Source organism: Arachis ipaensis, chromosome B4 (genome assembly GCF_059453495.1).
Source record: "Arachis ipaensis isolate K30076 ecotype BB chromosome B4, ASM5945349v1, whole genome shotgun sequence".
NCBI classification, from domain to species: Eukaryota; Viridiplantae; Streptophyta; class Magnoliopsida; order Fabales; family Fabaceae; genus Arachis; species Arachis ipaensis.
Window position 1 is genome coordinate 25,046,984 of NC_142439.1, and position 15,097 is coordinate 25,062,080.

Genomic DNA, 15,097 nt, shown 5'->3' on the forward strand with positions numbered 1-15,097 from the left:
TAATATTGAGAGATAAATCTTTTATAATTTAATCTAAATTATTCTTGGTCATATATATATATATATATATATGGTGTATATAGAGATATGACCATTGAACTGACTCACTCTAAGAATTCCTAATGGTTATAATTACCGCATATTTGTCAATAGGATATTCTCAAGATGAATATAGTAATAGAGTTTCCTTTGACCTGCGACTGTCATAGTAATTAACAATATATTTATTATACTTTGATTCCGGACACCTAATACCCTAGGGTGCTAGTTGAATGGATATTGGGTATAATTTAAATACTTGTAGAATTAATGATTAGTCAATAAGGAATCCATCAACTCTCGGTAAAGAGTTTGAGCTCTACGATTATAATGACTGAGATGAATAAAACCTTGACCAAGGGGATTGAATGAATGAAGAAATGAGTTTCTTAAGTCATTCATAGTTCATTATAATAATGATAACAAGTTAGAGTTTGACAATTAAACATACTCTAAGAGTTAACCAAGAGTTAGAAAGATAGAAGGAATTATACTTTGTTCTTCTAAGGTTCTTAGTAAAAATATATTACTTCATACTATTGGGTCGTTGAGGAGTGTTGCTAGACGCTAATCTTGATTAGTAAATTTAGTATGACTAATTTACTACCCGCTTAGTATTGAACCTATGGGGTCACACACTAATGAGTGTTCTAATCTTTGCTGTAGAATTATTTAATTATTAATTTGATTTGATCAAATAAATAATTATATTAATTCAAATGGAATTTATTATATTTTTTATTAGCACCAAGAATACAATAATAGTATGATAATTGAGAATATTAAATGATATTTGAGAATAATTAGTTATTCTATTTCTAAATTTGAATTCTAAATTTGGATAAGATCCTAACTGATTCTGTTTCAAATTGATTTATGATATGATTCATAAAATTTGAAAGATTCAGATTTGGAATTTCAAGATATGATTTAAATTTGAATTGAGAATCAAATTTAAAATCAGTAACAAATCTCATACTATATATATGTATGCCAAGAGTAGAGGAATGGAATACAGATGAGAATAAAACATAAGAGTTTTATTCCTTTACCTCTATACACATAAACGTATGTGAGCCTGATTCTTGGAGAAGAATTTTATGGCGTACAAAGAGTTGCAAGAGGTTTCTCAATTTAGATTAGATGTCCATTGGTCAAGGAGTTGATAGCAAAAGTTGGTCTCGGTGTGGATACACATAGCGCCTTCGTACCATCGAAGGAGAAAAAGATTTTTACTAGCGTACTCAGGTATTTAGATCTGATCTATACATATATTACATTATTGGAATAAAATTTAAGCACAAAATAGATCTTTAAGAATTACTTTCTTTTCTTTCGCTGCGTGTTATGAACACATGGTAATCCTTCAATGGTCTCAGAGCTTTGGCTTTTTTGTGTTTAAATTTTTATTTCTATTTTCTTAAAGTTTGTGAATTAATAGAATTAATTCAAACTATTTTTAAACATGTGATGTATTTATTTCCGTTGAGATGGTTTTCTAATAAATTAATAGTTAATTTATTTTAATTATTTAATTGTGATTAAATTATCGTTCTTTTAATATAAAAGTTATATTTATAATCAAATATTTTGTTTGATTTTATTTATATATTAAATTTTATTGTGATTTTGATCACAATAAAAGGAATAAGATGCAAAATATTTTGTTTGTTTCTTATATATATAAGTGTATATATAAAGGTCAAATTTGATTTGATAATTTTTTTAAGGCTAAACGTTAGTACATGAAAAATCAAATTTTGATTTGATTGATGTGTTTTGAACACTATAATTTTGGAAATTAGTTTTTTCTAATGTTCTTGATTATAAAGAGCGGACTGACAACCAGGAGTTTTATTTTCAAGATAATAATCGGTGTATATATTTGATGTATTAAGGATTTAATTTTATATTTTTACCTAGACAACCTAGGAGTATAAAATTTATTCCATGAATACTGGTAGAAATTCTCTAACAATTGAGATAAATCCTAAAAGTTAGGAGTTTGCTAAAAATAAATTTATCTCTTGTTTACAAGGAGCAACCTGACAACCAGGAGGCTTGTACTCAAAGATGGAATTTATTTATGCATATGATGATGTATAAGGAGAATTAATTTTATACTTGAACCTAGACAACCTAGGCGTATAAAATATAATTCAGTTAAATAATTGTCTGATAACCAGATAATTATTTGGAATTATAATTATATGGGATATAATTTAATCATATTTATTTGGAATAGGTATGAGTAACAACTTGACAGTCAAAGTATTCATTCATAATTCTAAATAATTTTAACAGAAATATAGATTTCTTAATTTACTTTCATATTTTAATTTTTTAAATATGTCCACCTTTTGTGTAGCATACTTGAAAGTAATATATTAAATACAATTTGAGAATTGTATTTTCAAATGGTTATCATTGAGATGATAATATTCTCCTATAAAATTGACTTTGGAATGATCAGAACTTTTGATATATTTATAATATTATTTTACATTGGTTGTTTTGACAACCATAAGTTCTAATTTCAAAGTCATCTCTCCACTATTTATTACTGAACATCTTAGAAAGATGTGGTACCCAAAGTAAGATAATATGACTATCAAAAATTTTGTTTAAATTAGTGGGAGTATTGGGCGATATATTTTGATCTAAATAACTTTAGAAGTTGGAATGCCATTAGACAAATGGTTTTAGCGAGAATTGTTCTTGCAAGTATTTTTAGAGATTTATTTTGTTACAAACAATTAATAATTGGCCTTAATATGATTAAGGTTTGTGATCTTTTTGGAAAAGCTCAATATGAGTATTGAAGATGTGTATCAAAATTACTCTTAAGGGTTGGTTTGACCAATAATAAAGATATTGAGTATTTTTATTATAAGAGTTTAAAGTCTCTAATTATCTAATTGATATTCTATTGAATAGACAATGAGATTCTTTCCATGCACAAATACTAGTATTCTATGTACTCCATCATGTTTAAGAAACATGAACTTTGATTTAGTTGAGTATCACTATTTGTTAAATATTTAGACTACGTTTTAGAAATGTTGCTAAATTAAAAAAATTTCTCACTAAATCAATTTTTTTATCCATATGAGATATGAAAAAGGCATAAGCTGAAACTCAAGAACATTAGAATTTGGAGATGTCTTATATGTATTAAAAGATTGCACAACAATAGAATTGATATGAAGTCCAATAAATGAGATTTATTGGTTATTCTAAAAAAAATAATAATGAGATTATTTTTATCACTCTTCTTATGACAAAGTGTCCGTGATAAGATTTTAAACTCCTTTTTAGAAAAGGGATTTCATCTTAAAGAAAGAGTGGGGGTACAATTACTTTTATTAGAATTGTATACCACTCAATAGAGGATATACTTTCTCCTGAAAGTATAAAATGTTTGATTATCAAACTAACTTTTCAAAAAAGTAGCCTATTTGTATAATGATATAATTCTATAAAAATAGGTCTAATGGTTACTTAGATTTTTTATAATCAGGTTCAATAAGGATTGTTCTTAAAATAAAATTATGCACTATTGTAGTGGGAGATTTCATGTTTTGAGAAAACGTGATATTTATTATGCACTAAGTGTATTTTATAAAAGGTCAAGCAAACATGCTCAAGAGTAAAGGTGTTTAAGGTCAAAAGAGTTTTGATAAATACAAATGTGCATTGACAAATTATACACATGATTGATTGACTCTAGTGCAAGTGGGAGATTATTGAGATAATAGTATGCCCAAGATCCAATCTATCATGATTGGCTCTCGTGCAAGTGGGAGATTGTTAGTAATAAGGAGTATGACCACAATCCAATCAATCATGTGTTAAATAATTTGTTATTACTATTATATTAAAATGTTAATATAATAAAGTTCTTGATTAAATTTAGATATTTATCATTGTGATAGTAATCATAATATTGAAAGATAAATCTTTTGAAATTTAATCTAAATTGTTCTTGGTCATAGAATTATTAAAAAGGACATTAATAATCCAGAAAGATCAATATATATATATATATATATATATATATATATATATATATATATATATATATATATAATTGTCTTCATTGGATGAAGATTAATAGATCTCATTTATTAAATTATATATATAGATGGTGCATACAGAGATATGACCATTGAACCAACTCACTCTGAGAATTCTTAATGGTTATAATTACCGCATATTTGTCAATAGGATATTCTCAATATGAATATAGTAATAGAGTTTCCTTTGACTTGCGACTGTCATAGTAATTAACAATGTATTTATTATACTTTGATTCCGGATACCTAATACCCTAGGGTGCTAGTTGAATGGATATTGGGTATAATTTAAATACTTGTAGAATTAATGATTAGTCAATAAAAAATCCATCAACTCTCGGTAAAAAGTTTGAGCTCTATGATTATAATGACTGAGATGAATAAAACCTTGGCCAAGGGAATTAAATGAATGAAGAAATGAGTTTCTTAAGTCATTCACAGTTCATTATAATAATGGTAACAAGTTAGAGTTTGAAAATTAAACCATACTCTAAGAGATAACCAACAGCTGGAAAGATGGAAGGAATTATACTTTGTTCTTCTAAGGTTCTTAGTAAAAATATATTACTTCATACTATTGGGTCGTTGAGGAGTGTTGCTAGACGCTAATCTTGATTAGTAAATTTAGTATGACTAATTTACTACCCGCTTAGTATTGAACCTATGGAGTCACACACTAACGAGTGTTCTAATCTTTGTTGTAGAATTATTTAATTATTAATTTGATTTGATCAAATAAATAATTATATTTATTCAAATAGAATATTATTATATTTTTTACTAGCACCAAGAATACAATAATAGTATGATAATTGAGAATATTAAATGAGATTTGAGAATAATTAGTTATTCTATTTCTAAATTTGAATTCTAAATTTGGATAAGATCCTAACTGATTCTGTTTCAAATTGATTTATGATATGATTCATAAAATTTGAAAGATTCAGATTTGGAATTTCAAGATATGATTTAAATTTGAATTGAGAATCAAATTTAAAATCAGTAACAAATCTCACACTATATATATGTATGCCAAGAGTAGAGAAATGGAATACAGATGAGAATAAAACATAAGAATTTTATTTCTTTACCTCTACACACATAAACGTATGTGAGCCTGATTCTTGGAGAAGAATTTTATGGCGTGCAAAGAGTTGCAAGAGGTTTCTCAATTTAGATCAGATGTCCATTGGTCAAGGAGTTGACAGCAAAGGTTGGTCTCGGTGTGGATACATATAGCGCCTTCGTACCATCGAAGGAGAAAAAAGATTTTTACTAGCGTACTCAGGTATTTAGATATGATCTATACATATATTACATTATTGGAATAAAATTTAAGTACAAAATAGATCTTTAAGGATTACTTTCTTTTCTTCCACTGCGTGTTATGAACAAATGGTAATCCTTCAGTGGTATCAGAGCTTTGACTTTTTTGTGTTTAAATTTTTATTTCTATTTTCTTAAAGTTTGTGAATTAATAAGATTAATTCAAATAGTTTTTAAACATGTGATGTATTGATTTCCATTGAGGTGGTTTCTAATAAATTAATAATTAATTTATTTTAATTATTTAATTGTGATTGAATTATCATTCTTTTAAAATAAAAGTTATATTTATAATCAAATATTTTGTTTGATTTTATTTATATATTAAATTTTATTGTGATTTTGATCACAATAAAAGGAATAAGATGCAAAATATTTTGTTTGTTTCTTATATATATAAGTGTCTATATAAAGGTCAAATTTGATTTGATAATTTTTTTAAGGCTAAACGTTAGTACATGAAAAATCAAATTTTGATTTGATTGATGTGTTTTTAACACTATAATTTTAGAAATTAATTTTTTCTAATGTTCTTGATTATAAAGAGCGGCCTGACAACTAGGAGTTTTATTTTCAAGATAATAATCGGTGTATATATTTGATGTATTAAGGATTTAATTTTATATTTTTACCTAGACAACCTAGGAGTATAAAATTTATTCCATGAATACTGGTAGAAATTCTCTAACAATTGAGATAAATCCTAAAAGTTAGGAGTTTGCTAAAAATAAATTTATCTCTTGTTTACAAGGAGCAACCTGACAACCAGGGGGGTTGTACTCAAAGATGAAATTTATTTATGCATATGATGATGTATAAGAAGAATTAATTTTATACTTGAACCTAGACAAGCTAGACGTATAAAATATAATTCAGTTAAATAATTGTCTGACAACCAGATAATTATTTGGGATTATAATTATATGGATATAATTTAATCATATTTATTTGGAATAGGTATGAGTAACAACTTGACAGCCAAGGTACTCATTCATAATTCTAAATAATTTTAACAGAAATATAGATTTCTTAATTTACTTTCATATTTTAAATTTTTAAATATGTCCACCTTTTGTGTGGCATACTTGAAAGTAATATATTAAATACAATTTGAGAATTGTATTTTGAAAGGGTTATAATTGAGATGATAATATTCTCCAATAAAATTGGCTTTGGAATGATCAGAACTTTTGATGTATTTATAATATTATTTTACATGGGTTGTTTTGACAACCATAAGTTTTAATTTCAATGTCATCTCTCCACTATTTATTACTGAACATCTTAAGAAGATGTGGTACCCAAAGTAAGATAACATGACTATAAAAAATTTTGTTTAAATTAGTGGGAGTATTGGGCGATATATTTTGATCTAAATAACTTTAGAAGTTGGAATGCCATTAGACAAATGGCTTTAGCGAGAATTGTTCTTGCAAGTATTTTTGGAGATTTATTTTGTTACAAACAATTTATAATTGGCCTTAATATGATTAAGGTTTGTGATCTTTTAGGAAAAACTCAATATGAATATTGAAGATGCGTATCAAAATTACTCTTAAGGGTTGGTTTGACCAATAATAAAGATATTGAGTATTTTTATTATAAGAGTTTAAGAGGTATCAACTTCACGAGCCATTTGTTTCATATGAGGATCTTGAGCAGTTGCACCATTTCTTGTTTATTCTTGGGATCACTCATGTTCTATACATTTTGATGAGGTTGTCATTTTGGATAATAAACACTTGATTTTTATCGTTTATATCATCTTGGTGTTTTTGACACTACAAGAAAAAAGGCCTATGGCCACGCTTTTCTTGCCACGCTTTAAAAGCGTGGCCAAAAGTGGTCAATGGCCACGCTTTTGTGATGGTGGTGATAGATTAGAGATTTGGCCACTTTTTTTTTGAAGCGTGGCAAAAAGAGTCAACAGCCACGCTTTTGTAAAGGTGGCAATTGATTAGAGAAACGGCCACATTTTTTTTGCCACGCTTCAAAAGCGTGGCTATAGAGAGAAACAGGAACGTTTTAAAAGCGTGGCGATAGGGTTTCATTACGGCCACGCTTTAAGGTTTAAAAAAGAAAAACCCTAATGACCCAGCCCCCAACCCGGTCCCCACCCTAATGACACTCTTTCAACCTAGTCCCCAACTCTTTCACCCTGGCTACCCTAATCTAATCGATCGAGCTCACATCCCCTTTCACCCTGGCCACCCTAATCGATCAAGCTCACAACAGCACCGCAGCCCCACTCCCCCGTTCCCCTCTCCAACACACACAACACAATACTCACACGCACCACCTCACCCACGCGGAAGAGGAGAGCTCGAGGAAGGAGACGCCACCTTGCTGCCAGCTCCGTCGAAGACCAGCCCGCCGCCGCTGTCGAGTCAAACCCGAGAGAGTGTGTGCAACGATGAGAGAGGAGGAGCCGTCACCAAACGCGTCGTCGCCGCTGGAGGAGCTTCGCTCTTCGCCGCCGCCGAGGAGGGGAAAGAGGAGCTGCTCCCTCGCCAGTCACCGTCGTGCTTCCTGGTTGCCGATGAGGGAGCCGCGAGAACCGTTGCAGCTGTTGAGTAAATCTGTGCTTTTAATTGTTATTACTCTTTTCCAATTGATTTTAGGAAATCGAAGTTTTACAGATTCGACAAGGAAAGGAACCGGTAGAAGGAGAGAACCGATGGTGCCGTCAAGTTCCCTAAGAACAAGGTTAGTAGCAGGGTTTGGCTTCTCATCTGAACAAAATTGATTTGTGCTTCTTTGTTTATGTTTATTCTCTGATTCATTTGTGCTTCCCTAGTTCCCTGATTCTTTCGTTCGTAAGTAGTTAGAGAAGTTTAAATGATATTTGTTTGGGCCTCGTATAATAATGTCGAACGTGGTTCTTTTGCTGTCATTATAGTAGTTAAATCTCAGAAGGTTAATTGGTTCATTTGTGCAACTAAGTTTTGTTCTTTTTTTTTGTGTTTATGCTGAACAAAATCATTGCTGAGTGTGGTTCTTTAGCTGTAAGCACTCCAAATCATTGAAAAAGGTAATTCATGGATTCCATATTTTTTTCATTTGAAAATCATACTAGAACAATATAATCTGATATGAGAAGCGGTTAATGAGCTTGATTTATATTTATAAGAAATTATAAACTGATTGATTGAATAGCTTATCTGCTTTTGCTTTGCTGCTGCTACCTGACTCTGTTCCAATCTTAGCCTCAGGTGTCTTTTTCCTGTATTTGCAGAACTTCTCTCAAGAGCTTCAAAAGCTTGAGGAGTATTGCATGAACTAATTGAAATCTCAATATTGAGTTGCTTGATTCATAGTACTAAGTTTGATGAGAAGAAAACTGAGTTGATACTTATTTAATTTTTGTCATTTTATTTATTTAACACCATGTTTTTATTTGATTATTATTATTCATAGTACAAGGTTTCCATTGGAGCAGCTTGTAATCTTTCTTGGCCTGCTGGCCATCTCGTGATCCAAGTACTAGATGATTTCTACGGACCCCGTGGTTAAGGTGCATAACGTACCATGCACAGGCACACACTTGCTCTCACACTCATGCACTCATGGGAAGAATTTCTATCAGTTTGTGCTAAATAACACTGCTATTTTCAATTATAATTGTAGTTATACTCAACATGCTTCATTGTTATTGCTTATTTCTTGTTAGCAAGATAAATTTTACCATGAAAGCACCATCAAAAACTTACTAATCAATTTTGCTCCTTTGTCCATGATATGCATTTGTAAAATAGCATTTGTAAACATAGCATTTGTAAAATAGCATCAGGGGTCCACAGCAAAGGAAATACCGAGTTGGTATTGATAACCTCCTTGTGTTATTGATTGGCGGAATTCCTATTGCAATGCCAACTGTCCTTTCAGTTACAATGGCTATTGGTTCACACAAATTGTGTTACTGATTGGCGGAATTCCTATTGCAATGCCAACTGTCCTTTCAGTTACAATGGCTATTGGTTCACACAAATTGTCTCAGCAGGTTACATTTAGTTTATTGATTCAAACATTTTGTTGAGCTATATAGGATGGAATGTAATGTTGTGCTTAAGTGCCTGAGAACTAAAATATAAAACACAAAGACAGAGACTACATAGAAAATCAGGCACATTTTGTTCCTAGATAGAAACTTTTTTTCTGTTTCTGTATCTATCTCCTTCAAATAGGTTTGTACTCTATATTTTTGTCTTGGTGCAGTTACCAAACAGGGCCTACTTGTTATCCTTTAATGATAAAAGTTATTATCTAATGATTATAGGTTAGGTACTAATGATATAAATCTTTGCAGGGTGCTATAACAAAGAGAATGACTGCAATTGAAGAAATGGCCGGAATGGATGTCCTATGCAGTGATAAAACAGGCACATTAACTCTCAACAAGCTTACAGTGGACAAGAATCTAATTGAGGTTTGATAACTCATTTGTCCTAACATTTTGAAACATAGTTAAATGTAAAGAAGATAATTTCTTAAAGAAAGAAGATAATGGAAAGACAAAGAGTAACTCCATTGTCTACACAGCCATTCATGTGTTTTCAAAATACTAACCTGTTTCTTCTTTTTCCAACAATGATCAATATCTGGCAGGTCTTTGCTGATGGACTTAATCAGGACATGGTTGTACTTATGGCTGCAAGGGCATCAAGGCTAGAGAACCAAGATGCAATTGATTGTGCAATTGTATCTATGTTAGTAGACCCAAAGGAGGTACTATTTCAACTACCAACCTGGTTACTCCTTTGGATCATCGTCGAATCATTTGAAAAATTAAAAAATAAAACCGATGCCTTACTGACTACTAGTGGGAGATTTTACCTCCAGAAATTTGTCTCAGGAATTAATTGTTTGTAACCAAGAAGGGAAACGGATCACATCTCATACTCTTGAAAAAAAAAATACCCTTACAGGTGATCAGCTTGCAATTACTAAGGAAACAGGAAGGCGTCTTGGAATGGGCTCTAACATGTATCCTTCTTTGTCGCTACTAGGAGAAAGCAAAGATAATTTTGCTTCTGTTCCGTCGATGATCTTATAGAGAATGCAAATGGTTTTGCTGGTGTCTTTCCTGGTAAGTATAATAGCAATCACAGAAAAGCTCTAATCCAAATTCTTGTCTATTTTCTGATTATATATGTTCCCTCAGAGCACAAATATGAGATTGTGAAGAGGTTACAAGCTAGAAAGCACATTTGTGGGATGACTGGTGATGGAGTGAATGATGCACCAGCTTTGAAGATAGCAGACATAGGTATCGCTGTAGCAGATGCAACAGATGCTGCAAGAAGTGCCTCTGATATAGTTCTAACAGAACCTGGGTTGAGTGTGATCATAAGTGCTGTTTTAACTAGCCGTGCAATTTTCCAAAGAATGAAAAACTACACAGTAATCCCCTAACTACGAAAATATTAAGAAAATATTGCAATAGTCCTTGTTGTAACAAAAAATTCAAAGCCTTATTTTATTTTTCTTTTGCAGATATATGATGTATCTATCACCATCCGTATTGTGGTAAGTTATAAGTGCATATATGATATATGGAGAATTTAGCAGTGATTAAGCCATCATTTTCTTTCCTTCTCATTTTCAATTTATTTTGGGTTGCAGGTTGGCTTTATGTTACTCACATGCATTTGGGAATTTAACTTTCCTCCCTTTATGGTTCTTGTCATAGCCATTCTCAACGATGGTATTACTATCTTCTCTCAAATACCATATTTAAAATACATTATTTGGAGGTCTTCTCTACAGTTATAGTAACATTAGCTACAATTATGTATGATCTAGAGGAAAGAAGTTTAAGAGGGCTAGAGGAAGGAGGAACAGCGAAGGACTTAGGATTTAAGTTGTATTGTTTTTTATTTTTCTTCAGTTTTTAGTTTTGGAATTTGAACTCGAGATTTATTTTGTATTTGAGTATGTTTTTTAATGTATAAAATAATTATAACAAAAATTATATATGTCTATAATTATTATTTGATTTGTCTTGTAATATAAGTTTGGTAATAAAAAAGAAATGAAAAATTTATATTTTGTATTGATGAAGGTAAAAATCAAAAAAAGGATTTTTTTTTATAAATTTTACAAGGCTATTGCCACGCTTTTAAAGCGTGGCCGTATCTCTAGCTATGACCACACTTTTCTAAAGTGTGGCCATATCTTGCTATCGCCACGCTTCAAAAGCGTGGCTATATCTCTCTCTATCGCCACGCTTTGAAAGCGTGGCCATATCTCCCACATACGGCCACGTTTTTACAAGTGGCAGTTTGTAAAAAAGCGTGGCAAAAAAAAGCGTGGCAATAGGCTGAAAAAAGCGTGGTGATAGAGCAACCGCCACCCTTTTATAGGCCACCCTTTCAAAAGCCTGGCGGTAGCTCAAAAAGCGTGGCGAAAAGCTATCGCCACGCTTTTTTCAGCTTTTCGTCATGCTTTAAAAGCGTGGCAATAGACGTGTTTTCTTGTAGTGTGATTTGTTTCTATTTCATGTTAAATTTGATGAAATTCATGTACTGATTGATGAAGTAAGGTATTATATCAGTTATCTTCATTCTAGTTCGACCTGCATATATTTTTCTACGTGGTTTATTGATCATGTGGATCAGAATCACTAAATTAAACAAGTGCTAGTGTTAATAAAAAAGAAAAAGCCTACAAAAATGCAAATTAGAATTCAAACTTTTAATTTTGTAAAGTCATTTATATAATGTCAACAAAAGGGTCCATAAAAAATACCGTGCATAATAACTTTTTAAGTAAAAAAGATGAAACTAACAACTTTAAATATAAACTAAACATGATTACATGACAATTACAGATTTTTAATTTTTGTTTGATGTTTATACTTATTGTAATTCTGAGTAGTAAAGTCAATGAAATTATAAACTTAAATAGAGCTAAGAAGAGAGATTAATTGTGTTTAGATATATTTTTTTGAAATTATAAACTTAAAAAACTTACCAAATCTTTTAGTAAATGTGAAGAAAGACACATTTTGAGGTTTGTAAAGCACTCAATGTTATAACAGTTTACTACTTTGGGAAATAAAGAAGGCTCTTGGTCGTCTTTTAAATATTGCTTAATCTTGTAAAGAGCAATTTAATGTTTGGATCTGGAGAAAGTTTGCCCATTTTAAATTTTCTCTAGTTTAAGTTTGGAATTAGAGAAGGTGGACTTGAATACGAATCGGGATCAAATACAAATATGATTTATGATGAACACTAATCCATTTAGTTGATTGCACAGTATGTTATTCTACAAGGCATACGTGAATCAATTAGTAAATTTTGATTAAACTTTATTTCTTTTATAATTAGGAAAAGATATTATTTAATTTTTAGGAAATATATTTTACACTAATTAGGATTAAATATAAAAGGAAAAAGAATCAGCCATTCGGGCTCATCTCTTCTCTTCTCTGACCTCATTCGCCAATTTATAATTTTTTAGAATCCTAATTTTCTCTCTGAACCATGAGCAACTAAACATCCACTGTTAAGGTTAGGAGCTCTGTCTATTGTATGGATTGATACTATTATTTTTCTATTTTAATTCATGTATTGATTTCAATTTAAAGAATTATTTTCGTTCTTTATCTTATGAATTTGGGTGGAACGGAAGTATGACCCTTATTCTAATTGAGTTCTTGTATAACTTGGAAAAGCTCTTTACTTGAACAACAGCTTGAAAATAATTTCTCCTAAATTTCTAATTATCTGGATTTAACGGGATACGTGACATATAATCCTCTTATATTTGGGTAATTAGGATTTTGTGGCATAGAACTAGAATTGAACTTCACCCTCTAATTGGAATCAAGTGACCAAGGACTTGGCGGTTGATGAAGGTTAGAGAAGACTAAAAAGGTCTAAGGAATTAGGGTTTAGTCACATATAGTTTGCCATGAATTGAATCTTGCATGATTAAAATAGTTAGTAAGAAAAGTCAATCCGGAAGATAGATATCTCTGAAGCCTTAACTGTTTCTCCATATATTATTCACTACTTGTTTACTGTTTGCTTTCTGATTCTCTGATTTACTGTTAATGCAATTGAACTTTCAAAACACCATTTTCTGTTTGTCTGACTAAGCCATTCACTCAATCATTGTTTCTTGATCCATCAATCCTCGTGGGATCGACCCTCATTTACCTGAGATACTACTTGGTACAACCCGATGCACTTGCCGGTTAGTTTGTGGATTGTAAATTCTGCACCAGGCAGTATAATCATATTGACAAAATAACATTGTTAAAATATTTGTAAAATACTACAATGAAAGCGTTAATGTTTTATACTTCTAGCACATCATAACTAAGATGAATGAGAAAATTTTTCAAAATAAAACAACCATTGACTAAAAGCTTTTGTTGACTTTGAGTTTTGTTTTCCCAAGACCTTTTCTAGCACTATTCTTGATTTTCTTGCTATTAATTAATAATCGAAGGAATGAGCAACCACCACAGATGCATACTAATGGAGGGCCAAACGACGGTCTAAAATTATCCCAGAAAAAAAATTTTGTTGCAAGCATAGTCCAAACTAACGAATAACTCTCAATCAAAATTTAATTTGTTTGTCACAATGTAAACCAATAAAAGTCGGGAGTTTTAAGTCCCGGATTGTCTCTTAAAAGAATTGCAGTGAGGGTGCATATCATTGGCTATGAAGAATCGAGGGTGAGATAGCAATTGATACAAAATTAAATATCAAGAAAGTAAATGACAATTAACATTGACCACAAACATGGCAATTATGAAGAGTTAATCTCACTTAGTCAATTCTAACATTGAGGATAAGTCAAATAGACATAATTAATCTCAATCCACAAATCCTAGCCAACTCATTAATTAGCTTGGGGAAAGACTAGCATTAGTGGAAACCAAATTAACTAACAATTCTAAATTACCAATAAATATTGGACATCAATGACTCAAGGTCACCTAAATCCTCAATCCCAAGCCAAGAGTGTGAAAAACTATACTAAAACTAGACATTTTATCAAACACTTGGTATACGTAAAAAGAAAAACATGGTAAATTGTATGAATAATAAAATCTATAACTATCCCCAATTGCAAGAAAACAATAATAACAACTCAATTAAGCAACAATAAACATAAAAACATCAAATTACACTAAATGAAATCAAAATTAACAACAGTTCATGAACGTAAAAGCAACAAAATAGAGAAAATTAACAAGTAAACTAAGAGAATTAAGATGCTAGAATAAGAAATTGTAAATGAAACTAAATCAAAGCAAGTTCAAAACCTAAATCTATGGAGAGAAATAAAACTTAAGCCCTAAATTCTAGAGAGAAGAGAGAGCTTCTCTCTCTAGAAATTTAACCTAAAATATAACAAAAACCTATCCTAATTGCTCCCCTTTCATCCTCCTTGAGTTTGGCTTGAAATACTTCAGAAATGAGTTGGATTGGGCCCAATAAATCCCTGAAATCACGACCCACGTGTTTATTTAGGTGAAGTCACGTGCTGGTAGTCATGCGTACGCATGAGGCATGCGTACGCATGAATTCGCGTATTTCCAAAACGTGCGTACGCATGACCCTGAAATGCTCCAAACTTCATTTTTTTCATGAATTCTCCACTTTTGCATGCTTTTTCTTCACTTCTTCACTCCATCC

General features: G+C 31.0%; 2 protein-coding genes across 2 annotated transcripts; both read left to right on the plus strand.

The window, feature by feature from the left end:
* The first annotated feature begins 7,562 nt into the window (after nucleotides 1-7,562).
* Nucleotides 7,563-10,527, plus strand: LOC107636332 (uncharacterized). Its single transcript, XM_088484495.1, has 5 exons — nucleotides 7,563-8,014; nucleotides 9,327-9,441; nucleotides 9,748-9,867; nucleotides 10,047-10,166; nucleotides 10,367-10,527. Exons 1-5 carry the CDS (start codon nucleotides 7,563-7,565, stop codon nucleotides 10,445-10,447), a joined length of 888 nt encoding a protein of 295 aa, XP_088340621.1. The 3' UTR covers nucleotides 10,448-10,527.
* On the plus strand, nucleotides 10,504-11,213 carry LOC148566954 (plasma membrane ATPase 2-like). Its single transcript, XM_088484496.1, has 4 exons — nucleotides 10,504-10,527; nucleotides 10,605-10,841; nucleotides 10,935-10,967; nucleotides 11,064-11,213. The coding sequence occupies exons 1-4, from the start codon at nucleotides 10,504-10,506 to the stop codon at nucleotides 11,211-11,213; spliced, it is 444 nt and encodes a 147-aa protein (XP_088340622.1).
* Nucleotides 11,214-15,097: the final 3,884 nt, after the last annotated feature.